The 26,892-nt window shown below is 53.5% G+C and overlaps 11 protein-coding genes across 11 annotated transcripts; 6 read left to right on the plus strand and 5 right to left on the minus strand.

The window, feature by feature from the left end:
- Window positions 1–4: 4 nt before the first annotated feature.
- Window positions 5–1,652, minus strand: CH63R_01890 (Amino acid permease; the record flags this gene model as incomplete). Its single annotated transcript, XM_018296865.1, has 2 exons — window positions 5–1,410; window positions 1,508–1,652. The coding sequence occupies 2 exons, from the start codon at window positions 1,650–1,652 to the stop codon at window positions 5–7; spliced, it is 1,551 nt and encodes a 516-aa protein (XP_018161681.1).
- Window positions 1,653–5,517: 3,865 nt separating this feature from the next.
- CH63R_01891 (6-phosphogluconate dehydrogenase) lies at window positions 5,518–6,568 on the plus strand (the record flags this gene model as incomplete). Its single annotated transcript, XM_018296866.1, has 2 exons — window positions 5,518–5,633; window positions 5,701–6,568. 2 exons carry the CDS (start codon window positions 5,518–5,520, stop codon window positions 6,566–6,568), a joined length of 984 nt encoding a protein of 327 aa, XP_018161682.1.
- Window positions 6,569–7,648: 1,080 nt separating this feature from the next.
- CH63R_01892 (uncharacterized protein) lies at window positions 7,649–9,001 on the plus strand (the record flags this gene model as incomplete). The annotated part of the gene is made up of 1 exon (XM_018296867.1): window positions 7,649–9,001. The coding sequence occupies one exon, from the start codon at window positions 7,649–7,651 to the stop codon at window positions 8,999–9,001; it is 1,353 nt and encodes a 450-aa protein (XP_018161683.1).
- A 15-nt stretch (window positions 9,002–9,016) lies between these two features.
- CH63R_01893 (uncharacterized protein) lies at window positions 9,017–10,090 on the plus strand (the record flags this gene model as incomplete). Its single annotated transcript, XM_018296868.1, has 1 exon — window positions 9,017–10,090. One exon carries the CDS (start codon window positions 9,017–9,019, stop codon window positions 10,088–10,090), a length of 1,074 nt encoding a protein of 357 aa, XP_018161684.1.
- Window positions 10,091–10,108: 18 nt separating this feature from the next.
- On the plus strand, window positions 10,109–10,327 carry CH63R_01894 (uncharacterized protein; the record flags this gene model as incomplete). Its single annotated transcript, XM_018296869.1, has 1 exon — window positions 10,109–10,327. One exon carries the CDS (start codon window positions 10,109–10,111, stop codon window positions 10,325–10,327), a length of 219 nt encoding a protein of 72 aa, XP_018161685.1.
- A 629-nt stretch (window positions 10,328–10,956) lies between these two features.
- Window positions 10,957–12,303, minus strand: CH63R_01895 (Amidohydrolase; the record flags this gene model as incomplete). Its single annotated transcript, XM_018296870.1, has 1 exon — window positions 10,957–12,303. One exon carries the CDS (start codon window positions 12,301–12,303, stop codon window positions 10,957–10,959), a length of 1,347 nt encoding a protein of 448 aa, XP_018161686.1.
- A 582-nt stretch (window positions 12,304–12,885) lies between these two features.
- Window positions 12,886–13,307, minus strand: CH63R_01896 (Seed maturation protein; the record flags this gene model as incomplete). Its single annotated transcript, XM_018296871.1, has 2 exons — window positions 12,886–12,978; window positions 13,047–13,307. The coding sequence occupies 2 exons, from the start codon at window positions 13,305–13,307 to the stop codon at window positions 12,886–12,888; spliced, it is 354 nt and encodes a 117-aa protein (XP_018161687.1).
- Window positions 13,308–14,383: 1,076 nt separating this feature from the next.
- Window positions 14,384–15,295, minus strand: CH63R_01897 (uncharacterized protein; the record flags this gene model as incomplete). The annotated part of the gene is made up of 3 exons (XM_018296872.1): window positions 14,384–14,911; window positions 14,975–15,082; window positions 15,173–15,295. The coding sequence occupies 3 exons, from the start codon at window positions 15,293–15,295 to the stop codon at window positions 14,384–14,386; spliced, it is 759 nt and encodes a 252-aa protein (XP_018161688.1).
- Window positions 15,296–18,910: 3,615 nt separating this feature from the next.
- CH63R_01898 (SnoaL-like polyketide cyclase) lies at window positions 18,911–19,765 on the plus strand (the record flags this gene model as incomplete). Its single annotated transcript, XM_018296873.1, has 1 exon — window positions 18,911–19,765. One exon carries the CDS (start codon window positions 18,911–18,913, stop codon window positions 19,763–19,765), a length of 855 nt encoding a protein of 284 aa, XP_018161689.1.
- A 931-nt stretch (window positions 19,766–20,696) lies between these two features.
- Window positions 20,697–21,703, plus strand: CH63R_01899 (Endo-chitosanase; the record flags this gene model as incomplete). The annotated part of the gene is made up of 3 exons (XM_018296874.1): window positions 20,697–20,865; window positions 20,937–21,301; window positions 21,356–21,703. 3 exons carry the CDS (start codon window positions 20,697–20,699, stop codon window positions 21,701–21,703), a joined length of 882 nt encoding a protein of 293 aa, XP_018161690.1.
- A 1,559-nt stretch (window positions 21,704–23,262) lies between these two features.
- Window positions 23,263–24,470, minus strand: CH63R_01900 (uncharacterized protein; the record flags this gene model as incomplete). The annotated part of the gene is made up of 3 exons (XM_018296875.1): window positions 23,263–23,599; window positions 23,796–24,094; window positions 24,228–24,470. The coding sequence occupies 3 exons, from the start codon at window positions 24,468–24,470 to the stop codon at window positions 23,263–23,265; spliced, it is 879 nt and encodes a 292-aa protein (XP_018161691.1).
- Between the last annotated feature and the right edge of the window lie 2,422 nt (window positions 24,471–26,892).

Genomic DNA, 26,892 nt, shown 5'->3' on the forward strand with positions numbered 1-26,892 from the left:
CAAATCATGAACGAGCTCGCAGGGTACCGCTCGTGACATCGGCGTCGATGGCCTTGAGGGGCCAGGAGCGGTTGAGGAGCTTGTGGCCGACCAGGAGGACGACAAAGAGCATGACGCTGACGTAGGCGGTGAAGAAGTCGCTGGTGCTCCACTCGATGAAGACGGCAAAGCCGTTGGTCAGGATGATGAGGATGTTGAAGAAGAGGCCGTACCACGACAGGTAGGGCTGCAGGGGCGCGGTGTAGGGCAGGGTGCTGCGGGGGATGTTCTGGGCGCGGAGGGCGGCCATGAAGCGCAGGTGGCAGATGTTGATGCACGACCAGCTGATGAAGCCGGCAACGGCGGTGACGTTGAGCAGCCAGTCAAAGACGACGCCGCCGTTCTCGGACAGGTTCATGTAGGCGAGCAGGCCGACGGCCGAGGTGGTGGCGACGGCCATGTAGGGGGTGCCGAACTTGTTGGTCCAGGTCATGAACTGCGGGGCGCAGCGCTCGTTGGCGAGCGAGACGAGGATGCGGGAGCCCGAGTAGACGTTGGAGTTGGCGGCCGAGAGGACGGCGGTCAGCAGCACGGCGTTGATGATGTCCGGCAGCACGCGGACGCCGGCGAGGTTGGCGGCGATGACGAGGGGCGAGGCCGAGGCGTCCTGGGAGTCGAGCAGCAGCGACGGGTCGTCCGAGGGCACGAGCAGGCCGACGAAGAAGATGGTGGCGACGAAGAGGGAGAAGATGCCCCAGAAGGTCCAGCGGACGGCGCTCGGCACGCTCTTCTCCGGGTCCTTGGTCTCGCCGGCGCCGATGCCGACGAGCTCGGCGCCCTGGAAGCTGAAGCCGGCGGTGATGAGGACGGACCAGAAGCCGATGAACTTGCCGACGGAGCCCTCGACGATGGAGGCGTTGAAGGGGCCCGGGTCGACCCAGTACTTGAAGCCGAGGTAGCCCTGCCGGCCGACGCCGGCGTTGACGCAGATGGCGAAGACGATGAAGCCGACGATGGTGACGACCTTGATGCTGGCGAACCACATCTCGACCTCGCCGAACATGCGGATGGGCATGAAGTTGAGGGCGGTGAAGACGACCCAGAAGACGGTGATGAAGATGGCGATGCTGAGGGTGTCGTTCCAGTACTGGATGATGACGCCGGCGGCCGTCAGCTCGAGGGCGAAGGTGATGCTCCAGCTGAACCAGTACATCCAGCCCATGGCGAAGCCGAGGGTCGGGTCGATGAAGCGCGAGGCGTACGAGGTGAAGGCGCCGGGGACGGGGATGTAGGTGGCCATCTCGCAGAGGGCCGTCATGACGGAGTAGACGATGGAGCCGATGAAGATGAAGGCGATGAGGGTGCCGACGGGGCCCGACGTCGCGATGGCCTTGCCGCTGCCGAGGAAGAGGCCGGTGCCGATGGTGCCGCCTGTTTTGTCCCCAAGTCAGTGAGGCCGCTCTCTCTCTCTCTCTTTCACACACACACACACATACACGCGTAGGACGGGAGGGGTTGTGTGACATACCGATGGCGATGAACTGCAAGTGACGGCTGTGGAGGGTGCGGTGAAGGCCGCCGGTCTCGCCGGTCTCGAGGTCCGTCTTGGAGCCGTTGGTGGGCGTGACCTCGCCCTCGCTCGCCTGAGGCGTCTTCTCCTTGGAGCCGAACATGGCGATGTTTTCTTTTGAGGGGGGGGTGAAGGAAGACTTGGAGGGGGAGGGAGGGGTTGGAGGGTATCCCGGCCGGGTCTTGTTTGGGTTCGGGGGGAGGACGGTTTCGGTTCTTCTCTCTTACACGGAGCCGAGTGACAAAACGGGTTGACTTGATTATGACACACAGAGTGACTCCAATGGGAGGAGTGAGAAAAACCACGAACAGACGAACGCTTTGTTTTCTCCAGAAACCACCGGGACGAGCAGATTGGGAGAAAACCTGGGGGAGAGGACAGGATGAGACGGGACGAGACAGGACAGGACGAGACAGGACAGGAGAGGTTCCGCTAGACAGGACGAGAAAAAGCTCGTGGCATGATTAAATACAATGCCAGGCCAGGTCCCCTTCTCTTACTCAACGGGTTCCACTCCGCGCGTCGACTCATCGCGTACCGGCAACGGATGGGGTTCTCGGTGGCCACCGGGTTGGGTTGGGGGGGGTAGAAAAATCTCGAGCGGTGCGTCGGTGGACACGACCCCAAGAAAGAGAGAGAACGCGCTCCCTCGAGACCCTCCTCTGGCCGCCCCTCTCTTGGCCTCTTCCGTTGCTTGGCCTCTGGCTCGTTGCGGGTTTGGCCGGCCGGCGGACGCGATGGTCTCACGGTCCATCGACGCTCCCCCCCTAGTCGTCTATGACTCCATTTGGTGGTGGTGGTGGTGGTGGTGGTGGTGGTGCGACTCGGGAGTCGCCCGGGGCACGGGTAACGACGGCGTTTGTCCAGGGATGTCGCCTCTATGGACCATACAGATACAGAGTACAGAGTAGACCTTGGGCCATGTATGTACGCATGTACGTATGTACGTATGTATGTAGGTATGTATGTATGTAGGTATGTATGGTGAGCATCGCAGGGATTCCTTCTTTTTTTTTTCTTTCCTTCGCCCACGCAGTTCGTCCGATGAACCGCACCTGCATGTCGACAACCTGACCAACCAACCTGGTGAGAGTGGGTGGTGATATTAGTGTGTGTGTGTGTGTGTGTACGGATAGAGACTGATCGGCGAGGAATAGAGCCGCCTCCTCCTCGCCTCTGCCGCGCCGTCGCGCCACCCGGCCTCCCACCGAGCTTGGCCCGAGTCTTTTTTTTTTTTTCCTTCCATGCTTGTGAAGAAATCTCCGGTTTTCTTGTTCCCTTTCCTCGCATCAGACCAATCACGGGCGTTCCAACCTTTTTTATTTGGGGAAAAAAGCATGGCTTGAGCATGGCGCACACACGCACCACGCAGGATCTTCCCGGCCGGCCGCTGAACCGGGTAGAGAGAGTTTTTTCCTTTCTCCTTTCCACGTTTTTTCCTCTTCTCTTTTCGATGATCTTAACGCTTGGTGAGCTTATCGTCCGAGTGCCAAGTCGGCTCCGACGCTCTTCCAACTCGGACAAGTCCTCGATGAACCGATGGAAACCCTCTCTCTCTCTCTCTCTCTCTCCTCCCCCCCCCTGGCCGGTAGATGATACGTTGCAGCGGCCCAGGCTCTTTTCTTCGTCTTCTTCTGCTGGTTGACACACCCCCGTCGCCATCGAAGAGAGATGCGTCTGTCTGTCTGTCATTGTCAGCCCTACGACGCCCAAGCGTGCCTTGGAATGACACACACATAAACACACACCACACAGTGACCGATCACCAATATCCGCCCATCTCCATCAGGACCGCGCTAAACCGAGCAATGGCCTGAAAAATTCCCTCGCCCTTGATCACAGGCTGGCCCTCTTCTGACTAGGCGTTCCCGCCCCTTTTCCCAGTCTGGTGATGGGACGCGGAGTCTAGCGAGATGTTTTGCCCCAAGATTCCGCCCCCCCTTCCCCTTCTCCAACCCTCCAACCCATCGTCCCTGGTTTTCCATTACGTCTTTTTGTGGAAACATTTGCAGAATTTTTCCTTTCGACCCTCGACGGGCCCTCGAGACTCGACCGTCGCCTGGACTGCCCCGAGAATGAATGCATGTTGGATGCTGATTTCCCGTGTGTCAATTCCGTGAGCAATCTCCCCCCATCGGATAGGCTACTTTGTCGGCGTAACTGTAATCTGGGAGATTTGCCTCGTCCCCATTGGCGTCTCTTTCTCTTTTGTCCCTTGGTTTTCCCGCTTCGCGATGCTTGGCTGGGGTGGGTGAAGTGGGCATGTCTTCGCTCCATCGTGATTGGGCTCTCGACTCTCGACACACACGACCAAGACGGTCGAACCCCATACAACGGCCGGGATACTGCTGCCGGCGTCCCGCCTGAGGAACCCGGGGATGACGCCGTCGTCGGTGCCGGTTCCGGTCGGCGCACGAGTCCTTTTTTTTCTTTTTCTTTTTCTTTTTTTCTTTCTTTTCTCTTGTTCTTTTTGATTTCCAGTTTGCCGGCGCTGCCCCTCCCCCAACCGCCGATCGTGACCTCCAACGCGGTCATCTAAAAGACGATTGAATCACCCACCATAAATCCCAACCTAGCTATGGCTGGTACTCTGTTTACCCACAGCCGTTGCATCCAATGATGAACACTGTTCCTCCTGTTTCTCGCCCCCATATCGTGGGCTCAGTTCGCAGCGCAGATGCTGCATGCCCACCAAGACAAACCCTCCCTCTGAGGTGCATGTGGTAACTTTGAATGGGATTAAAATGCAGTTGAAGGATACCCTCGTGGTTCGAAAGACCTCCGCTTCTGCAAGTTGCCATACCCTTGGAGATGGTTCAGCTCGCGGGTGAGAAAGCGTGAGTCATATCGCCGCCGCGAGCAGCATCCACCGCCGTCGCCCGGCAGGTAATGGGTCTGTTTGGACTGGTCTACAACATACATGGCGAAGCTGGAACTGCACGGTTCTCATAGTTACTGTGCGATTGTGTACTGGATGACGTTCAACCTAGTCGACCTCTCGCTCACTTTTCACACACTGAGATGGGTAAGTGGAAGGCTTTTCTACCCGAGGGATTCCTACTCGGGCAAAGAGCCTCTTGACGACCTGCCATACTGCAGACGAGGTAACCCCAGACTCTGAGAGCTGCCATAATCAGAGCCACCATTACGTCTTGGTGGGGGGACAGAAATGCCGTACGCGCGATGTTTGGTTGCACGGCGCCAAAGACCAGTCAGCGGTGTCATGTTAAACTCGGCTAAAGACCAGCTGATCTCAATTAATACATCTGCCCCAAATATCCAACTCGCAAGTGCACAGAAGCGAGAGGGGCATCGTGGCCCCGGCTTCCGCCATCGGCTCCCGGACCCGGAGAACCCCGCTCCGCCGGGGCCATTTACCCGCGCGGCGCCGGACTCTTCTTTCACACTCGACATCGATAATTCCACCGCCCCGAACTAAAGCCTGCCATTGTGGGATGGGCATGGAGTTCATAGCGGAGTTGGAGAGGGTGCGAGCTGGTCAGCGAGGCCGAGTGGGAGGGGATCGCGTGGAGGAACGTCAGGGGACTTCTGGAGTCGAAATTTGAGGCGAAGCCGTGAAGAGCAGAAGAGAAGAGAGGCTTTGGTTCGTTGATGATGTGTACCGGGCCCTAGCTGAGAGATTGGAGTGCTGCAACTGGTGATTCCTTGTTAATAGCTGAAAGACCAACTATTGCTTGCAGTACTGTGACCATACCAAATGAAATCTTTCGACTTTTCCAACGTCATTTGAAAACCGAGCAAAGGTTCACAGAAGCCACCATGTTGCCGGACTGATTGCGTTGTAGGCGCAGATCGGCACCGGGTTGCCGAGCTGCTCTCCGCACGTCGGCCAAAACATCCATGTTCGCCGACGACTCACCACATTCTCACAGCGTCTCTCGCACAACCTCAACCGCTCTCTCAAGTGACTCTTTGTTTCGTCGGACTACAATATCGGCATCGACACCATGGCGCTCTCTCTCCCTAAAATAGGCATCCTCTCCATCGGCGACATGGGCATGGGCATCGCCAAGCTGCTCGTCTCCAAGGGCTTCTCGGTCGCCACGAACGGTCAAGGGAGAAGGTCTGGCTGACGCCCCTCTCACCACGCCATTACTCACTCGCGAACCAAAAAACTGACCGTGTCAAAGCCAAGCAACCCTCACGAGAGCGCGGGACGCCGACGTCGAGGTCCTCAACTCGGACGTCCACCTGGTTGAATCGCGGCCCTTCATCCTCTCCGTCGCGCCGCCCCGGGACGCCCTCGGCATCGCGCAGCGCATCATTGACGCGACCAGGGCCGCCAGCCTCGACAAGCCGCTGTACTTCACCGACCTCAACGCCGTGTCCCCGGCCACGTGCAAGCGGATGGCCGGCATGTTCGACGACGCCGGGAGCCCGGTGCGCTTCGTGGACGGGTGCATCATCGGCGGTCCGCCGAAGCTCAAGACCAGCGCCGGCACCGGCGTCGGTGGGGCACCGGGATCGTGGTACGTCCCCAGCATGCCGGCCTCCGGGCGGTATCCCCTAGCCGAGGCGTGCGCCGAGCTCGCCGAGACGCTGAACATGCGGCACATCTCCCCCGAGGTCGGCGCCGCCAGCGGTCTCAAGATGTGCTTCGCGACGGCGACCAAGGGCTTCATGGGCCTCGGCATCCAGGCCTTCACCACGGCCTCGGCGCTCGGCGTCGTCGGCGAGCTGAGGCGGGAGATGCGTGAGGCCGCGCCGGGCCTGCTCGACTTCGCCGAGGCGTCCATCCCCCTGGTGCCGCCCAAGTCGTATCGCTGGGTGCGGGAGATGGAGGAGATCTCGGACACGCACCGCGACGAGGGCGGGTTCGACGCCGGCGCCGACGTCTTCCGCGCCATGGCCGAGCTGTACCGCATCATGGCCGAGGATCCCGTGTTGGGCGCGGAGAAGGTCGGGGATAGGAGGGCGGGCGAGTCGGTGGACGGCCTTGCTGCGGCGTTGGCGGAGGGGCTGGCCGGCCGGAAGAAGAAGAGTCTCCCCGCTGCTTGAAGTTACAGCTGGAGTCGTCATCGTGAACTGAGGCTGAGAGTTGACTTTAGAGACTGTGGAAGCAAGACGAATAAAACCACAAATTCCAACCGTTCATCAGGCTCTAGTTCTTCGGCTTCGTCATCTTTCCAACACTCCCATGGGTAAAGAGAGTCATGCTCATCGTGCAGCGAGAGCTTAGGGATAGACCTCACTCTCACATGGGGTTCAGCCTGGGAGCCGTTGCAAGCAACGACTTCACATCTGAGCTCAGTTCAGAGTAATGTGTGTAAAACTCCATTGGATCTTCATGCGCTGTGTCAGCCTGAAGACTCATTGCAGGACGGCTCTAAGCTGGATCGGCCACTGTTGCAACCGCACCCATTCTATTTGGGCCCAGGCTCGCAGCCTGCAGGATGAAGTTACACAAAATCGATATGCCAAGCAAACCGGGCGTCCAGACAAAACGCCTTCGTGTAAAATAGACAAATCTGTCTTCATTTCGCGCCAACCATTGGATCTTTTATGCTTATTAGCCTCGTGATTTCCGTTGAGCCGCGTAAAGCTCAGCGTCAGTTAGCACACCACCATTTGCATGTGGCGCACCAACCTTTCCTCGATTGCCTGCAAGCCTGACCATAACGACCGTCATACTAGCGAGTCGACAAAGTCTCAGGATTTGTCGAATGTGCAGGCAGCAGATGTGACCAGTGAGGCAAGCTTGTGGCGGCATGAGGCGGCCGTATTTGTTGCGCCGCCGTCCCAGCTTCGCCATCACAAAACATCTATGTCTATTTTTACCCAGGCATCTTGTGTCTAGGTGCTGAACGTGACGTAGCCTGCGAACTAACTTGTGATACGGTCGCACTAATTCAGTTGATTGGACATCTTTCTCACTTCAGGGATGCGGTGTCAAGCAAATCCATTATAAACATACAGAAGGCCTCCTCCCCAGAAAGATTTCCTCACTTTCCTCAAAGCGCTGGCGCATTCGTCTGATCATTTGGACAAACAGTCTTATGAAGTACCAACCCGTCCATTTCATACCGGCTGCCAACTTGCGAAAAACACCGCCAACGACCCATTTCCATCTCAGCCGTCATGTACGATCCCGTGGAGGCCGAAGTGTCAGCCCGATACTCTGAGTGCAACGATGACGACCACCAGACTACAGCTCAAGCAACGCCACGTCATTCAAATGATAAGCCACACCGCAACAACACCGCAGAGAGGCAGCCGAAGAACGTCGCTCACAACCCTATCAGCTGGACCCTCAAGCTTTTCGTGGCAACGTCCTTGCTGGCTCTCTTAGTCGCTGTTGTTTTCATCTCTTGGCTGTGGTGGGCGCCGCGGGACAACCCTAGCTGGCGGTCCTGGGTTCTCATTCCCAACCGTCTGCAGCTGAGCGTCACCATCGCCGCTGTCGCCATACGCACAGCGGTCGGTGTCATGGCTGCTTCGGCAACAGCCATGATTGCCTCCGTCATCGTGGAGAGACGCGGCGTATCGATCCAGAACGTCGCACAGCTCTCCATCACCCGTTTTACGAGTAGCGGCCCGCTATCCCTCGCAAACGTCGTCATCCAAGACCCCGTAATCCAGGTCACGGCCCGGGCCGCAATCTTATTCCTGATATTGACGACTGTTGCTCTACAATTTACTTCGTCTTTCCTCACGGCAGACTTCCAACCGCACCAAATCGTCTCCTTCACGCAGGAGGTTCCGAACGCTTACAAATTTGGCACGAACGACAGCACACCATACACACTTTCCTCATTGAATTATGGGCTTTCAAACGGATATCTCGAGCAGAGACCGCACTTGTCTCAGTCATTCGCAGAATACTCCGAGCCCCCCCAGATTATGGATGGCTTAGACGACACTGGTATAAACATAAGAGCGTTCTTACCAATGGCATCGCAGACCCGAAGAGAACTACTGTTCGAGTTCAAGGGCATGTCAAGAGTGTTTGACTCACGCGTCGTCTGCATCCGCCCGCAGATACTAGAACTTGGGCCGTGTTACCCTATCTCTAACATTACAAACATCAGAGGCATCTGCGGATCGGTGCAGGTTGGTCGAGATGTTGCCCAGAAGATAGGACCCAGGAGTACAGCGTCATCCGAGCGGTTAGAAGCCACGACCGACTACGTGATGAACTTTAGCTGTCCGGTGCCTACCTTCCCTGGCAAACGAACAGATACTCCCTGGACGTTGTGTCACTTGTATGCTCTCCCAGATATAGGGTTTCGATCTCTACTCTCTGATGGCACAGTGCGCTCTGTGGAGAAGTTCATCCTCTGGAAACCTTACCATTTCAGCTCCCCGGGTTGGGTCAATAACACAGCAGCCAATGCAAACGGGAGTATCTTTTTGCACGCCGTTACATATTCTGGACCGTGGGCGCAAATGACACTTCGAGCCGTTCATCCGTTGAATAAAACGAAAGTTTAGGAGGCGCAATCGACGATGACGGTGTGTTTGGTGTCAGGAAAGTATGCAAAGACACCTGTCTTGCCCAAAGGCGAGGCCATCGACTTGAAACTGATATTAAGGGGTGTTAGACTGGAGCAAACTGTGAAATTTCTTGACATAATTGCGTCAAGCTCTCAAAGCCGAAGGGAGCCAGAGTACGCATGGAATGACAGTGCCGGTTCGTACGACACCGGTGCTGTTCGAAAACAGCTGGGTGCAACGTTGACTACGCCCGTACAAGATACAGACGAACGCCAGATCATGTCGATCGGCCCCGAGAGCTTGAGGTCATCTTTAGCTGAAGCTATGAGCAAGGATGCGCCAGTGAAGTATTACTCTTCCGATTCCTGGATCGACGAATATTCCAGGCCGCCCCCAAGGCACATCACATTTTGCCCATATTGTGATTCACCACAGGATGGATACAGCGTTACGGATCCCATTTACACACAGCTCTTGACGGAAACACTAAACCAGACCGAGTCGCCCGCACGTGCCTTACAGGCGGTATATTTTACGCATGCTCGAGCCGTGTATTACGATTATATTCAGATGTTCAGCCCTGTCGGAACTGCGAGCATCACCTCCTTTGAAACAACTTTGGTGCCAAGCACACACTGGGGCTACTTTTCAGTGATGGGAGCCCTCGGCCTCTTCATGGTCACATTTGGCCTCGTCGCCTCCCTCTTCCGCTCTACCAGGTATAGCTTACCAGAAAACGCCTGGCATACCGTCGCCCAGATATCAGAAAGCCCTGAGCTATCCGAGCTTCTTTGTGAAGTCAAGTCGGCGTCCGACGATGCGGTGGAAAGCATCATCTACGGGACTACGTCTCCGGCTGGCTTGTCTGGTCATTTGAAACGATTATACAAGACTTTCAAGACGCCTTCTTCACCCCTATCATCTCTTATCGGGCCTCGATCCCGGGACAAAGTCTCTCAGTTTGTCGTCCGTGACGGCGTGTTCGTTCGCGTCGTGGGGGCCGAAACAAACTCGCGACAGGAACTAAGCGAGTTGCGACATCGACCGGCCACGACAGAACTAGCACCACAGTATTCACAAGGGTAGGGGATGATTCGCATTCAGATGTCGTCACAGGCGCTTGCGGCTTGGGTCGAGCGTAGCGAGTTCGGCGCGGCTGCCGGAGTTACCATCGACTCGCGCGAGTATCTGAGACGGCTGATGGAGGAGTACGACATTAAAATCATCAAGAGCGATTTAGTCCTCCAGGGGGCTTCTTTGGCCTTTAAGATGGTACACGGAGGCCCTCAGCCAGCCCTATATGGGCATTACCTTTGGAGTTGAGAGGAGTTCTTGACGCTGATATGCAGACTGTGTAACGGTAACAGTCCATCCCTCTCAATTAAATACCCAAATTGCCTTGTGAGAAGACAAATAAGCAAAGAGGTCGCATTGATAACCCTGGTGTTTGTTCCGGCAATATTTGCAGCTGTAAATTCTCTCTCTGTCCCCATAACACAAACTCTTCGCTCCGAGATCCCTGTGAATGCTGCCAGTGTCCAAACCGGCGTCCATATACTTCCTGGTATGCCACAGCTTGATGGTATGAATTGGAAATAGAGTTTTCCACCTTGGGATTGGTACCTGATGCTTTTCGTGCCTCTCACGGATATTGTCCTGCTTCGCTACTTCACTTGGATCAACTGTTTCCAAGACCAGCACGCTAGAAAACCCTTTCCAGATAGCTCAAGAAGGGTTCCACTTGTAGTATTACTTAAAGTCATGATGAATCTACATAGATACAATCAGTACTGTAAGATTAATCGAACGCTATCAAGCGGTTTAAGAGGGTTGCAATACTGAAGACGTGGTGAGAAGGATTTAGAGAGCAGCGAAAGAGTCACAGAGACGAATAAAGAGGTTTACGATGCTGAATGGAACCCAAGACGGAAACGTTGTCTATTAACAGCCTTCTAATCCTTCCCCGTGTTCTCCATAGAGGTCAGCTGTGAGTGCATAACTCTGCCGTCCTTCACTACGACCAATACAGACTCCTCTGGCTTGTCCAAGACTGAAATATTGTCTAGAGGATTGCAATTCAAGACCAACAGATCCGCCGTAAACCCTTCTTTGATCTGGCCCAGCTTTCCCTCCTGTCCTAGCATCCTTGCGGCGTTGATGGTCGCGCTCTGCAGAACCTGGGTTGGAGTCTGAACTTGGCTGCGGATCGAGAACTCCTTGCTCTGCGCGAAATGAGTCGGTCCCAGCAGATCCGTGCCGAAGCAGATGGTGACACCAACCTCGGTCGCCATCTTGAGCGTGGCCAGGCCACTTTCCAGGACAGTAGTGACTTTGGCCTCCGATTCGGGATCGAGGAAATGCAGCTCCTTGGACACGAAATGGGTGACGAGCGTCGGCGTCAGGAATGTCCCCGTCTCGACCATTAGCTTCGCGGTCTCGAGATCGATCATGTTTCCGTGCTCGATGCCCCTGACGCCTTGGGCGATGGCCTGTCTGACTGCCTCCGTTGTGTAGCAATGGCTGGTGACATAGGTCTTTGCATTCTTCGCAACCGTGACGATGGCCCTGATCTCATCGTCGGAGAACTGAAGCTGGTCGATGCGATCCGTCGGGCTGGCGGCACCGCCGCCGCCCATGATCTTGATGAAGTCGGCGCCCTGTCGCAGCTCGTCTCGCGCGACCCGATAGCATTCCGGCACGCCGTCCACGATACGGCTGATGCCCGACACCGCACCGCCGCAGCAGGGAATCGTGTCGTGTCGCCCCCGCATGTCGCCGTGGCCCCCGGTCTGAGAGAGGGCCTTGCCGGAGATGAAGAGACGCGGGCCAGGGTGAATCCCTTCCTCGACGGCCTCTTTCATCGCCAGGGTCGCGCCTCCGCAGTCCCTCACGGTCGTGAAGCCCCGGTGAAGCATGGACTTCAGGACGCTGGGCTGCCGTAGCAGGCTCTTGGTCTCTGTCATGTCGCGGTACGACGATAGACTAGCTGCTCCAGGGGTGACGGCAATATGAACGTGGCAGTCGATCAAGCCGGGGCAGACGAACTTGCCCTGCAAGTCGATATCATTATGCGGCTCGACCTCGAGCGTGTTGACCCGGGATGAGCCGTTGTCTTCGACGAACGCTATTTTCCCACCGGAAAGGCCAATGGTCGCATTCTTTCGAACAGTTCCCGTCACGGGATCAACGATTGCTGTGTTTCTCAGTAGATATGTGTTTTGGACATCCAGCTTCCATGGTGTGATATATTTGGAAAGGTCCATGCCGGAGGCGTCAGGTTTCGCTTGGACAGCAACCATATCTGTTTGTGGGGGGAAGTGAGCTCTATCGAAGTGAATGAAGTATAAGTCTGAAGGTCTATCTGGTATTTAGAAGCCATGTATATATGGCGTCTACTTTTATATTCTGTCGTTTTGTCGATAGGCAGCCATTGCAAGCATGCTACCCGTAGAGAACTGACATGTGAAATAGCTGCTTGCATCGGCAGCGTTGGCATTAGTTATACAACGGATGAATGTCCAGTAGAAATTGCCTCTGTTTGTCCATGTGGAGGGGGCCCAGCAAGCTACTCATTGGGATATTCCGCATCCGGTGTTGCTCTGTGGAGAAATCGGATGTTGCTTGCTTCTCAACGCATGCGGCTCAGCTGAAGAGAACTTGCCAAGGCACAACCCCACAAAGGCATGCTGCGAATAATGCAACAAGATGAGAACAATCTTCCCGAAGCTAGTGTCGTGAATGTTGTAGAAAAAACCACCATTATCATCACGTGTCTTCTGGAATGGGGCTTAGAAACATGCCGGTCGACCACATCGTAGTAAAGTACCAGCTAACATGCAAGCTCATAAAAGTCGTCTCTCTAATTGAATTGGTACAGTCGTCTATGTCTGCTTCTGCTTTTCGTTTTCAGTAGCGAGTGCTTGCGCATTCGCCGACGCCGACCCCTTGGGTGGACGACCGCCCAGTACGCGAGCCTGTTCATTATATGATATGATTAGACAATTGCCACATCCTGGGTCAGTGTGGTTGAGACAAATCTTACCTCGGCGCTCTGAATCGCCGCAGCGTCTTCCCTCGTGATTTCTTGCGCAGGTTTCCGCGCCACGTCCCCCGTCTTGGCGATGAAGTTCTGCTGCTTGTCGTGCATGCTCTGTGCCGTGGCCGCCGTGCCGCCCTTGATGGGACCGAAGCCCGTGAGGTCGGTCTCGGCAGATGCGAGAGTCGATGCCTGGGTCTGGGTGATGGGCTCGCCTTCGGCTGCCTGCTCACGGATCTCGTTCTTGTTGGGGAGCTGAGGGTCCATTTTGGCAGTGTCGTTGATGTGTGAATATGGGGGACTCGGCGTGATGAGCAATCCGGGTTGGTGGTAGATACTGGCTTCCGGTCAAATCGTTTTAATTTCGTGAGTGAGCGGACCTCTTCTTCGCCATACCCGGCCCTGAACACTTCTTTTATGCCGTAGTCGTTGCCGATGATATCATGCTGATGATGTGCCGACATTTGGGACTGTCGCCTCCATTCTGACGTTGCGGTGGGTCAATCCCGCTTCCTGAGATGGATCGATCTCGATTGACCCATCTTCACTGGGTCCAAACGACATGCTGTTTGACCACGACTTTAGGTGTTGCGCCGTTTGTTCGCATTGACGCCATGTCGTGAGAAAAATCTCACATGCAGTATAAGGATGGAATCTTGAGACATGGAACAAACAACAGATCTAGTCCTAAAGATGGATATTGAACCCTGAACTCAAAGAGCATTGGAAGTTAGCTGAGAAAGGACCCAGTTATCCACTTGAGACGCACGTAAGAAGCCAACGTGGTCAATCAGAACAGGCAAGTTGTATCTTCTGCGGATAAAAATCTTGGAGACTTGAGGAGCTCCCGATCTGGATGATGGTTCCCAAAGACGCCATTAGCCAAGGAATGGAGGTTATAAGAGCAAATCATTCAGAATGGATGGATCTGCTCTGCTTCTGTTACATTTAAGAACTCTTCAGGCGATCAATCTGTTACACACACAAGGCGGAAAGAGCCGGATCTTCCGCCAGATGAGATATTTCTCAATCATTTCAACCTGGAGTCTTTTTGTGTTTTGGGTAGTTCACGTTTCCATCAACTAGGCCTCATGTAAAGAAGGTGTTCGAAGCTCAACAATCTGAGACGGTAGCAACTATGATATATATGTACATTGAATGGGATGGGAGACAACCTTTTTTCTTCTTCTTTTTCCTGATAAATTTCGTCCGAGCCTAGCCAGAGTGGCTGTTTAAATGTGAAGACGTACAAAAGAAAGAGAGACGAACGAAGAATACTCTCGCATTCGTTGTGTGTTGTCCTCGCGGGAAGTCGACGGGTCCGTTTAGTCCTCGTTGCCCGACTAGTCGTCGACGTTCTCGGGGTCCTCGTCGCGGCGCCAGGGACCTTTCTTCCCGCCCTTTCGGCCGCCCTTCCGGTCGTCGTTCCAACCGTCTCCCCAGCCTCCTCCGCACTTCTTCCCACCCTTACAACCTCCCCCCCCGCCGCCGCCGCCTCCCCAACCACCGCCTCCCCAACCGCCGCCTCCTCCGCCGCCGCCTCCCTTGCCGCCGTGTCCTCCGCCGTACCCGCCCTTGTTGAGCATATCGTCCCAAGCGCCATTGTTCTTGTTGTCCCCGTCACCGCCGTCGTCGCGCTTGTTGAGATCGTTGTCGTCGTGGTCTGCATCGTTCGGTTGGTCCTGGACATGGCCGTCGTTCCCTCCACCACGACCGCCTCCGTGACGGCCCCCGCCTTTGCTTCGGTAGTTTTCGTAGTCGTCGTCGTAGTTGCAGCCTTTTTTGCCTCCATTCTTGTCGCGTCTGCATTTGTTATTTCGGTCTCGGCGCTTCTCCAGCTCATCGCGCTTGACGATGGCGTCATTGAAGGGCTGATGCTACTGTATTAGCCCTGTCTTGTTGGAAGAGGGTTTCTGAAGCAAAAGTCGACATACTGATATGTTGTCTACATTGTTAGGCTGTGTGGAGGCGTGACCATCAGCAGTTAGACCAGCAGAGGGTTTATCAACGTGCATAGATAGGGGGACAAAGGTAATGACGGCCTGAATCCACTCACAACTGGCTCAGGAGCACGCTTTCTCTCAGTTAGTTCATGGTTCATTCCAAGGAAAAGATATAAAGAGGGCTCCCACCTTGACAATGTCCACTGCATCAGCACCAAGATCAACCGGCGCCGCCACAGGAGCAGCAACAGCGACAATGGCACAAAAAGCGATGCCAACCGTGGCAGACTGACGAATAGATGGGACATGCATGCTGGCGAGATGCAGCAAGGATGTAGATGGCAGGTGAAATGGATGAAGCGCTGATTTCAAAGCTAGAGCTGGAGCAATAGTGAAATCGATCCAAGACAGTCTGCTCGTGCTGAACAGAGGAATCCACGGAGAATCCAGGAAAATGTCTGGGTATTTATAGATGATTCAACAATACTGACTGACACCCAGAGGGAGTGTCCTGGTTGTTGTTAACTACCCAGGATGATGGAGGCTCTGGGCAAAGCCTGGATTTCCGGCCCTTCGAATCCTGACCCAAAAGCTTTGGCTGCTTTGGGAGGAAGGCGACTGTCAACTTTGTTGCCCGAATACGGCACCGAGTGTTGGGACGAGGAGCCTCGCAGAGACGTGACTTGCAAAGTTTACACCACGCAAGCCCAAGGAAAACAATATCCGAATTACCAGAATGTCAAACAACCACATGACGGAGCAGGAAGCACAGCCGCCCAAAGTTTCGGTCGTCCGATCCTTCACCAAAGCAAATCCATGTCGAAACTCACCCCCACGTTGTCGGGAGGCACACTGCGATCTTTGTATGAGACACCCGTGATTTCACATTTCATTTGGACGAACAATGGTAGGAGAACCACTGGATTGAGAGCAGTGCTTTTGGCGGTATTATTGACAGCGTCTAATGAAGCAGATGCTGTTTGAGAGGTCGGTTGTGAGTCTTGTTATTGCTCGATGGGGAACGTCAGTAACTGTTCCATCCAAGAGACATCCATGATCCAAGACGGAGTCAGCACCAGTTGCTCCGCCTGTATGAACTTTCGTGATGAGTGTCAAAAAGATCCAAGAACTAGCAAAGCTTTTGGGCTGAGGGCCTTGCCACGCACACTGCATGGTCCATGGGGTCCACGGAAGCTTATCCTCTCATGCCGATTACGATCTGGCAGCGCAAATGGCCAGGAGGGAGGACGAGAGGATCGATATACTTCGACTCGAGCATCGAATTTCCATCGTCAGCGTTGGATATCCACCCATGCCGTCTATGCACCGATGTCAAGTCAAGAAAAAAAATGGGATAGACCATGTAGCATGGTACAACTCTGACCCGAACAGATACCGGCCGCTCAAAACGCCACCCGGCATAACTTCTTCGTTGTTTTTATTTTATTTAAATTCGCCTCAACTTGCATGCCCATCATGCAATAGTGACGGACTGAAAGCCGCACCACACGGATGAATGATATTACTGGTATAAACGAGCGGGAGGATTGGTGGAGAGAGAGCAAGATTTCGCGCCGCCTGTTTTAGAAACGCAAACCTCAGCCAACCTGGCCGCGTAAAGTCGTGTTGCTAAAAACAAAGTTAACACGGACCCTCCGAGCCGGGGTGCGCGACTTTGGCCAAGTCTACCATACAATGTGATGACAGAGCGGAGAGCTTTGAGTTTGCTTGGCAGAAAGTCGATCTCATGATCAGCAGCACCCGAAAGCGTATTCACGCATGCCGGCCGGGATCCCTCCGGGAGACTTGGTCCTGAGTCTTGACGTCGTATGACTACATCCAAGGACGCCGCGCCAGCTTGGAAGTACGATGTAGGTGCGCGACAATAAACGAGAGCGAGATGACACACACTGGCAGAGAGATGGAATCGTCATGATCCGTCGTCTGAATGCGAGTGGACGCTTCCAGGCCGAGCACATGTCAACGGACCACCCGGGGCGCTCCCCGCAAGAGCCATCCAGCCTCGACGGCTTTTGCCTCTCGCTTACACACAAATTCCCCGCGAACCACTCAGCTCCAGAGTTGGCGAGTGTTCCAAGATGGGCTGTGATTTTAACGTTCAGCTTGGATTTGAGGGCGACGATAGACTCTATTTCTCGGGTCCAGGACTTCAATGTCATGCAGAATACCATCATCGCTTTCTGCCGGGGATCATCTGGTCGATAGGAAGTCTTGTCTTGCTAATCGCATGGCCAGAGTCTTGAGCCTAAGCCCCTCTGTTGCAGGATCAAAGCTCCTTGTGGGCCGCATGCCAACGAGATGGTCAAGCATACACCCATGGCTGGGTCCCGAAACTGGAGCATCACGCTACGGGTATGATCCTTGATGAGGGACAGTATAGAGTTCACCCGATGATGTTGTCGATTACACGTCTGTCAGCATTCGACAACAACGGCTTCATGAGTGAGCAGCCAAGTACGAGAAAGTACGTAATGGTAACCTTGCGGGTGTGCATCGATCTTGATGTTCTTTCCGCTTGTTTTTCCTTGAGAGAGGGGTTTAGCTTCTTTCTAATCCATTTGCCAGCGAATGGTTCGAACAGACGAGCGGACGACCTACGCCGGACATCTCGGTGACAAAGAGGCGAGACCTGTACTCCAATTGATTGTTTGTCATGATGGCCTCACGCAAATAGGGCCATTCACCAAAGCTCACGCAACAGTTGGCACTGGAATAGCATTTATTCCATTCCTACTCCAGGCAAGTCTGCTCTGCGCCAAGCAACAGCTGCTCTGTGCGCCGTATTGATAGAGAGAGATAGGACTACGGTCTGCTTTACTTTACCAGAATCAAGCCACTTTCAACTCATGATCTCTTTACCTCTATAGAGCCCCTTACATCATTACTAAATGCTGCTGCAGCGCTTCAACCCTTCCCGCCCAAGTAGCCCTGACATGACCGTCGCCATGGAGATGTGCTGCTTAATCTTTTTCAGAACAGTTCTTGCCGTCAACAGTTTTGCGAGCACTTTTATGAATCAACCGCGAGTTACTTCGTTTGTGCGACAAGTGTCTGTCTCCGGTCCTATCCCCCCCTCCCCCCATAGCAAGACTTCTTCTCGGTCATCCGTGAAATCACACTGCTTCGCGTCGGCCATTCTCCGGACCCTCAATTGCAAGGGGGGGGGGGGGGGGGGGAGTCTGACGCAAAAGCGGAACCGCCCTCGCAGGCAGCAATGGCGGCCCTGTCTCGTGACAGGAAATCAGTACCCGCCTGCTCGGCGATCTTCAGGCACGGCGATAGGCGGTGCTCGTTGTCAGGCTGTTGTTGGTTAATGATCCTTGCATCAAAACCGGAGCGACAGGGGGCTAGAAAAGCGATGGCAATGAATGGCCAGGAACGTTACATCAAGTAAGACCAAGGCTTCTTTCGACATTCGGATACCCACAAGAGGCAGCAGTCGAACCTACCGACGAAGCATGGAAAAGAGAGAGGAGACTTCTAATTTCCTGATGGGGAAACACGCCGCGGCAGTCTTGTCAGCTTGCCAAGAAGTGACGATCGCGCTACTGTGGCTGGACAATTCAGCACTAATTGACAGGGCCGAGTTTGTCTATGGATGATTGGTTAGTTGCCCCAGCTGATATTGATGTCCGCCTGGTAGTCGTCCGGGGGGGTCTTCTTCACGTCATCCGGGCTCCCCGCTCAGCGCCGTACAGCCACGATTAGCAGCACCGCATGTCCCTCTCCATGGGAAAGGCTTCTGCTTCGCCGGACATAACTTATAAATGACCTCTGATAATCCTCATTCTCTTCACTTTGAACTTGGTATACCAACTTACTATCCTTCACCACAAACTCGCTGCCAAACCTCACCACAAACAGGGCAATCTCAATTTCAACTGCCAACGTCATCGCATATTCATCATGGACTACGAGAAGGGCAAGTCGTTTGGAGCCTCGAGCTACCCTCCCTCTTACATGAGCGACCACCAAGAGGCGCCGGCATATCACACCCCTAGATTCAACTACGCGGCGACGGACTCTAGTACGCTGGTCCCCGCAACCGCCAGGTTTCCTCCGACGTTCAGCTGCTACGGGCAGTGGAAATGGAAGGAACTGTACACCCTCGGCCCGTCCTCGGACGAGAAGTTGTTCGCCGTCTCCTTCGACACCAAGCTCTTCTCCAAGAAGCAGTCGCTCTTCCTCCACGGCGGCTCGAGCGACAAAGCGCCGATCGTCGCCACGACGAGCAGGAAGTCTCACGGGTGGCATGACCGGGCCACCATCACCCTCCACAGAGACAACGGAGACGACCAGGAGATCCAGTTCGAGAGGCCGGAGAACGCGAGCTGGACGAAGAGCGAAGTGCGCGCCTTCCGCATCGAGGTGCGCAAGGGGGTCGTGGAGGAGTTCCAGTGGAGGACGTCGCACGGGGACGAGATCAAGGAGCTCGCCGGCCACTCGTACGGGTGGAAGCTGGTGCACATGGGTCGACCGCAGCACGGCGGCGGCGGCGGCGGCGGCGGCGGGGGGCAGTCCTTCGGCTACACGAGCGACGGCCACGAGGTCGTCGCCGTGCTGGCCCACAACATGTCGTGGAGCATGACCAAAGGGTACAACTTTGGCTTTCTGGGCACCGGTTTGACGGGGATTTGGGGCGCCGAGTGGGAGACGGCGGCCGTCATTTCCGGCTTTTGGCTGTGGCATCTTTCGCTCACCAACGCCGGCGCCAACTCTTCTGCTGCGGCCGGCGCATCGGCTGCGGTGGCCGCATGCTAATGTGGCAGGGAGATTTCGGATTGTGTTCACATCTAGCAAACAAATTATACCCTATGATATTACGATATAGAAGTCTTTTCCGTCAGTAAATGGCCTGACAAATATCAATGTGCACAGTGTAATGCAATGAATTCCTCTTTGCGTGTTGCATGTGAGCACTGGTGACAACATAGTTGCTTCATTCGAGTTCAATAATACTCCAATAAGAGATAACAGAAAAGGGGCCTCTTAAGGGCCTCTATATTACCACCTCCTTTTGTGTCAAACCGGCCGCGAGACCCACCAGAACACGTGTCAAAGTTCTTTCGGTTGCTCAGGGTAGTTACAGAACAAACAAACCTAAAGGTGAAAGACACGGAAGAAAACAAGTCTTATGCCCGGCTCTGAACACAAGATAGAATTTCTACAACAGCAGATCAGTTCCGAAGAAGCCCACCCACCGGATCATAGGCATCTCGTTGGCCAACTTTGCATCTGGCCGGTGGACATGAAGACTTTGGTTGATGGACCAATCCTAGAGGATTCATAAAGTGATGTAACAAGATGTGAATACTGAACGAATTCATGTCTGTTTCGTATCAACTGGCGTTGCGCCACATTGATCCCAGAGTCTCTGAGTTCCTGGCGTCGTAGAACACCTCAATCCCCACGACACCACAACGTCGCAACGTTGCTTTTCCAGAGGTCGATAGCCTCGCCACCAGAGTCTCGGCCAAGACTTCCAGCGCCCTCGTATTATTGACCGGACTGTCTTATTCCAGGGCTGTGCACCAACTAGTTGATTCCCTTATAAAACATCGCCAAGACTATACATCACGTGACCATCAGAGCGCGCGACTCAACACAATAACCGGCCCCTGTCCCCCCCAAACATCCCGTCTCACATCATTTTTCTGTTTCCTCTCAAACACAGCGTTTCTCATCATTCAACATGTTACCTCGGATCAACCTCTTCGTCTTGTTGACCCTGGTAGTCACACCGGTGCTGACCCTCGACGTGCCGAGCAACGTGAAGGACTTCTACAGCTTTGTCCGAGGCCGGAACAAGTGCAAACACGCCCTCTCAAAAGGGTTTCACAGCAGCGAGGGGGACAGTGGAGGTACGTGCCCCGTCAAGCTTGGACTCCGTTGCGAGAATCGGTGTTGACGGACGAGTGTGAGTGAGTTGTAGACTTCGTCTACTGCGGAGATTACCTGGACGAGTACCAAATCATCTACCTCCAAGGCAAGAATGGCCAGCTCGCCAACATGGACGTGGACTGCGACGGCGCGCAGGGCGGAGGGGACGGACGATGCGCGAGCTCCACCGATACCCAATCTGAGACGACATTCCGCGACACTCTGAGAGGGTACGGCACAGGCGGTCGAGACCTCAATGCCTCGCTGCATTCCTACGTCGTCTTCGGCAACGAGGGGACGAAGAGCGGCTGGCCGACTTTCGACCCGACCCAGCACGGCGTCCGGCCGCTCAGCCTCATGGCCATCGTATGCAACGACAGACTGGTAATGGAACTCTTGCTGATCGTTGGGTGGGGTGTGGGACTTTTTTTGATTTTTTTGATCTTGTTCTGACGAGGCGACACGCCCTAGGTTTACGGCATCTGGGGAGACACCAACGGCGACGACGGGCCCGAAGCCATGGTCGGCGAGGCGTCCATCTCTCTAGCTACCGCTTGCTACGGCAACAGCGTCAACGGCAATTCGGGGCACGACGACAACGACGTCCTGTACATCGCCTTCACGGGGGACGAGGCCGTTCCCGGGGCGAATGGCGCCGCCTGGAACGCCACGAACTCGGAGGTTTTCGCCGACAGCATAACGGAGCTGGGGAACAGGCTTGTTGCGCGCGTCGGGAGCGGCTGTGGCGGCGGTCCATCCGTGGAGAAGTGGCCCATGTATTTTGCAGCCGTTATTGGGATTGCCCTGATCATGAGCTGAGGTTGGTGGGAAGCGGACATGGCCCCTTGGAAATTTCACTCTGACCACTAGCTGAGACAGTCTTACATCGTCTTGTTGGAGTATTGACAAAGGAAACGGATCATACTGGGCGAGAGATGCTCGTAATGTATAGCTAGAGTCCCTTTCATGTAGCTTGTTGTCTACAGGAAACTTAATAATTATCACGGGCTGGCAACTCAATTGGGCCTGAACCCCGTGTTGGCCCTCACGGAGTTGCGAATTCATCGTCTTTCGACTTTCAATTTGTCGTGACCCCCCGGCGGCGGACGGCTTGGCTTTCAGAAATGGTCAGATCCTTCTGTCAGCTACGCATTACATTTTCCTGGACTGTCAGCAACTCGACGAAGCAAACCCACCGGGCGACCAGGCTGTTGACACCCAGCTAGAATCATTCCCACCAATGTGTAATCCAGATGGCACAAATATAGATTTGTAATGCGTAGATTTGGGCCGAGGAATACGTTTTTGGATTGCCTAATCATCGGTTAGGCGATGGGTCCTCGCGGCAACGCCAACGTCAAGTTCTTATGATCCGCACAGTATGTTCACCATTTCTTTTTTATCTAGGCACATCAGTAACTTGTATGGAATCCATGGTTCTGGAGTGAACAAGACCGAATTATGTATTAAGTGGAAGGCTTCAAACGGGAGTGATGTTTATGAACTGCCGGAGACGAAGCATCCCGAGATGGGGGCGGCAGCCTCTGAAGATTAAGTTTCAGATTGTCAGAGTAGAGGCGTTCTCAGCCTTTCAAAATATATAGAATAGGCAAGAGCTTTATTTAGTTGAAGCCCCTAGGGACGTAACGCAGCTGTCTTCGAGGTAACAAACTGTGACTGGCAGACATCAAATGAGAACGGCGTGACGCATCAGAGCGACTTCACTACGCAGCAACAGACCCTAGGGATATTAATTGTATGTCTAGCTGTCATATTTGAAGATGATGAAGCTCAGAAAAGCCTGCTTAGATGACATTTAGGTGTTGAAAGAGGTCGTTAGCAGGGATACCAAGGTTTTGCTTGGCTAGACAGCAGGTGACGCGCCCAACTCCGTCAACTTCAGTCTCAAGTTTTCGAATACAAGAAGTCGATGTTTGGACCTACATACTTAGTTTTCGATCAGATAAGTGATGAGGAACCCCGGCCGGCTGCTTTATTTGAACACTTGCAGCCAGCAAATGGGCTCAGCATTGTAGCCCCTCAACCGCAAGATGACGACGACCCACGTTTACTTCACTTTTACTCTGCATCATAAGCTACCCACCATGACTGCAGGATAGTAGTGCTTCTTTTTTTGTATCAAAGAGTTACTTTCAGATCTAGTGAGTAGTGCGTATGAGAGGTATTGTTGATTGCCCTATTTGCTTTTGATTAGTAGTAGATAGACTCTTACTAGCTGCTACCCCGCTCTTGGCAGTTTCGGTGTCCATCTTGCGGTTGAGGGGGAAACTTTCCCTCCTAACAGATGGCTTCATGCCGCGGAATAAATAGAGTTGAAAAGACGGCCCCAGACTTTCGGCAACTAAACCTAGTACCTACTACTTGTCCTTCAAATACGCGACCCCGATCGTCTTCCCTGTAACGTCAAAATCAATATACTTTCCTCGGAACCAGCTTTGACCAATCACCCAGATCCTGAAATTATCGATGCCCGTAATGGTAGCCGTACAGTTGTTTCCACCGTTCACTGCCTGCTTGAACGCGGCTGCCTCGATGCCAAAGGCATCTTTACTGCCGGAGTTCAGACCGAAAGTAATCGCTGGCGGCTTATCGCATGGATAATGGCCTGTCATCACCTTCGTACAGCCCGGGAGGGAGAGGTTGACGGCTTGGATGCCTGCGGTTTCGAAGAGCTTCGCAACCTGGGCTATTGGCCTGTCACGCCAACGCATCAGTATGCTTTTCCAAAGAAGAAATTTCAAAAGTTTGAGCAGGCGAGGGAAAGACTAACCCAACAACATTTGCTGTCCCCGAATCCAATAACATAGTCTTGTTTTTTACTACCAGCTGCTCCCCTACACGTACGTCCCCTCCCACAAGCCATTCCCCCTTAATCGTCGCTTTCGCTAACGACCCCGAAAACAAAGTTTCGTCAACCTCGCCAAGGACTTGAACCCCCGTCCCATCTCCTTTGAAGGCGAGTCCAAAGCGGCATTCTTTGACCGTGCCCTGGTCGCATAGCTGGTGGAAGAATGGCGTTGCTTTAAGTCCGGATCTGTCGGATGATCCTAGACCTGCGACGCCGTCACGTGGGAACTGCGTTACGGTGCCGTTGTCGGGAGGCGGGGTGAATTTTACCGAAGCGAAGGTTTGGATGGGAACACTTAGGTTGGCGAAGGACATGGAGTCATTGAAGACGGAGTAGGAGATCTGATATGTCGAGCTTGAGTCAGTGGCTAATAGCAGTACCCTACCCCGCAGCTTTTCTTCTCTGATGCTGACGGGAGGCTCGGATATGCAGGGCAACAGCAGCCAAAGTCGTGAGATTCCAGGGGGAACATACTTCTGCGACCCCGCATCCATTTTCGAAGACTGTGCCGTACCCCAGCGTGCCTTGCCGTTGTAGATTGACACTAGTACTGCTGCCTTTATACCGATCCGGATTGACGGCTAGGTCTGAGGAGCCCGTGTCTATGAGCAAGCTCAGATTCTTAGACAGGCCGACATCGAAACTACCGAACCAGAAACCCTTGTCTGATGTCAGCAATGATTGCGAGTAAGAAGGGCCTGGGGATGCCCACTCCATCGAAAGTCTCGGGAACAACTCCTGTCCCAGGTGTTACGCAAGACCCGATCTTTGAAGCAGCATGGAGACTCCGTTTTGCGACTTGCAACGGGCTGGAACCCGATGGCCGACGCTGTGCAATGGGAATGCGGGTAGCAGAGACAGTGAGTACTGCCGAAAGTAGAGAGAAGATGAATAAAAGGAGGAGCGGCATCGTCAGTAACTGGATTCTTTAACGATGAAGCTGAAAAGGCACTGATGTGTGGTAACGCAGAGCGGCCCCAGTAACGTGCTGGAGGGAAGAAAGTGATAGGATGGTGATTTTGGTCTGAGCTGCATTTATACTTGAGTTTTTCGCTTGGAAGGTTTCTCCGAGAAACCTCATGTCTAGATTTAAAGCTGAGGCGAGAGAAGCTTTCACCACCCTCCTTAGGTAGGTAGACATGAGCGGTTTAGGTGTCTGTGTACCAATAGATTCTTGAGTAAGATGTAGGGAGAGTTGGTGGGCTACGGTCACACATACTAGCTTGCTTGGTCGCCCTTCATCAGTTGCTTCACAAAACTTACATACACAGCAGTGATCAATTTGAGGACTTGTGTATCATAGACCAATATCAATCAACATCACTCTTCATAGACTGCAGTTCAATTTCCCCGAGACTCCTTGCACCGCCTCACTTCTGTCGAGACGACAGTGTTAGTATCACAGGGTCACTCGAGTGAAACAAACGGCTAGATCAAGTAAGGGTATCCGTATTTCAGGTGTATTACAGAAGAGAGGATCTAAGGTGAAGGGCAGTAATCAACAAAGGCTGTAATATAGCTGGTCTGACAGAGATAAATCCGTGTAATCTAATCAGACCAGCCAGACCGTTGTCTCCACTATCCCATCAATAATCCGGCCGGCATTCCAACAGATAAAGCCGGAGGGCCGACAAAAAAGCATAGGATGGATGGGCTTATATTCTGGCGACGCTCATTTCAAATGAACCATTAACAACAGTGAGCCAAGCTGATGCGTGTTGCATTCTAACTCAACAGGCTCAGCGTCCCAGAGCGGGGTTTTCAACATCTCCTGCATAATCCAATCTTCACGCATGTGCTCAACGCCTCACATTTCTGCTTGATGACGTTGAAGCAGTAAAGAATTCTGCCATGAGCCCCCATCTTTTACATGAGTTGTTCAAAGCAATTGCGCCTCTTACTTGGATAACCAGTCTCCAAATTCTCTTGCAAACCCTTCAAACCTTGCGTGGATCTGCCTGTGCTGTTCGGGCGTTGGCTTTGCTACTTTGTCGACGACAGATACGCACGCAATGTTAAAGGCGCTTCCAGGCCTTTCGGAGATGGGTGCACTAATTTCAACGTAAGAATTGGTAATCATGGTGAAATGGGGTAGGTATGTGGTCACGGTTTTCCATTATTACTGTCAAGCGGTGTCAACCTTGTATTTTGCAAGGCTGTGATGTGGCATTGCGCTGAAGAGACAGCTTTTCTACTCTTTGTTGTAGACAATAAAAGAGAGGGTTAGATGTTACAAGCCTTGCAGGATACTATTAGTGGCCTAGACTATAAAGGATTTAGATGGTAGAGAAGAGGACTCCTACAATAGAATGCCTCAATAAACCCTAAAGATAATCTCCTAGGGATGCTAATAGAACACTGGAATACTGGAAGAGGGATCTGTTAAGGTATGTATACGCCTCTAGCTTCCTAGCCTAAGAAAGAAGGAGGGCTAGAGATAAATTTAGGTACATCTTTGGTTAGGCTCTTTACTTTGTATAGCGACCCTGACACCAGACTCATGGTGGAAATTTCAATCACTGACCTTAAAACCAAGCGCGTTACTTGGAAGGAGAGTAGTACTTGTAACGTTGTGCAGGGTTCACCCTATGATATGTCTTCCTGTGATGAAGATGGACACCCGTGTGCTGATTCTAGGGCTTGGTCTGTTTCAACTACGCCTTCCTAAATGCGGGGAGTCTGCTTCTGTAAGTCAGACTCACAGTGACACAAACATTGTTCTTCACCTTGCGCCGAACAGTTCCAGGTCTTAGCAATCTTTCAGCCCAGCAAGACTAGGTGCCCCCTATCTCGACAAGAGAACCCTACCGAGGGCCTATCGACCAGGCTTGACAATATGTTCCAATCGATAGCAGAGCTTAATTTACTCCATTGGTGACGAGTATCGGCCTTTGCAAACGTCTGAATGTGTGACTTGCAAGTGCATTCAGCATTACTGCTGTGCATTTGTCGTGAGACCATACATTGAAGGCTAGCAAACTGCATTAGAAAGTAACTTGAATCACATAGCTGCAAACACAGCACGAGGTCAGTGGAAAGGACTAAAGTATACGGAGCGAGCGTGGCAGAGGAGTCTTGAAGTCGGAGTTAAGGGAGCGTCAAGAACAGATTCCACTCATGATGAAGCCATCACGACACA

The sequence above is a fragment of the Colletotrichum higginsianum genome, chromosome 2, assembly GCF_001672515.1.
Source record: "Colletotrichum higginsianum IMI 349063 chromosome 2, whole genome shotgun sequence".
Classification (NCBI taxonomy): Eukaryota; Fungi; Ascomycota; class Sordariomycetes; order Glomerellales; family Glomerellaceae; genus Colletotrichum; species Colletotrichum higginsianum.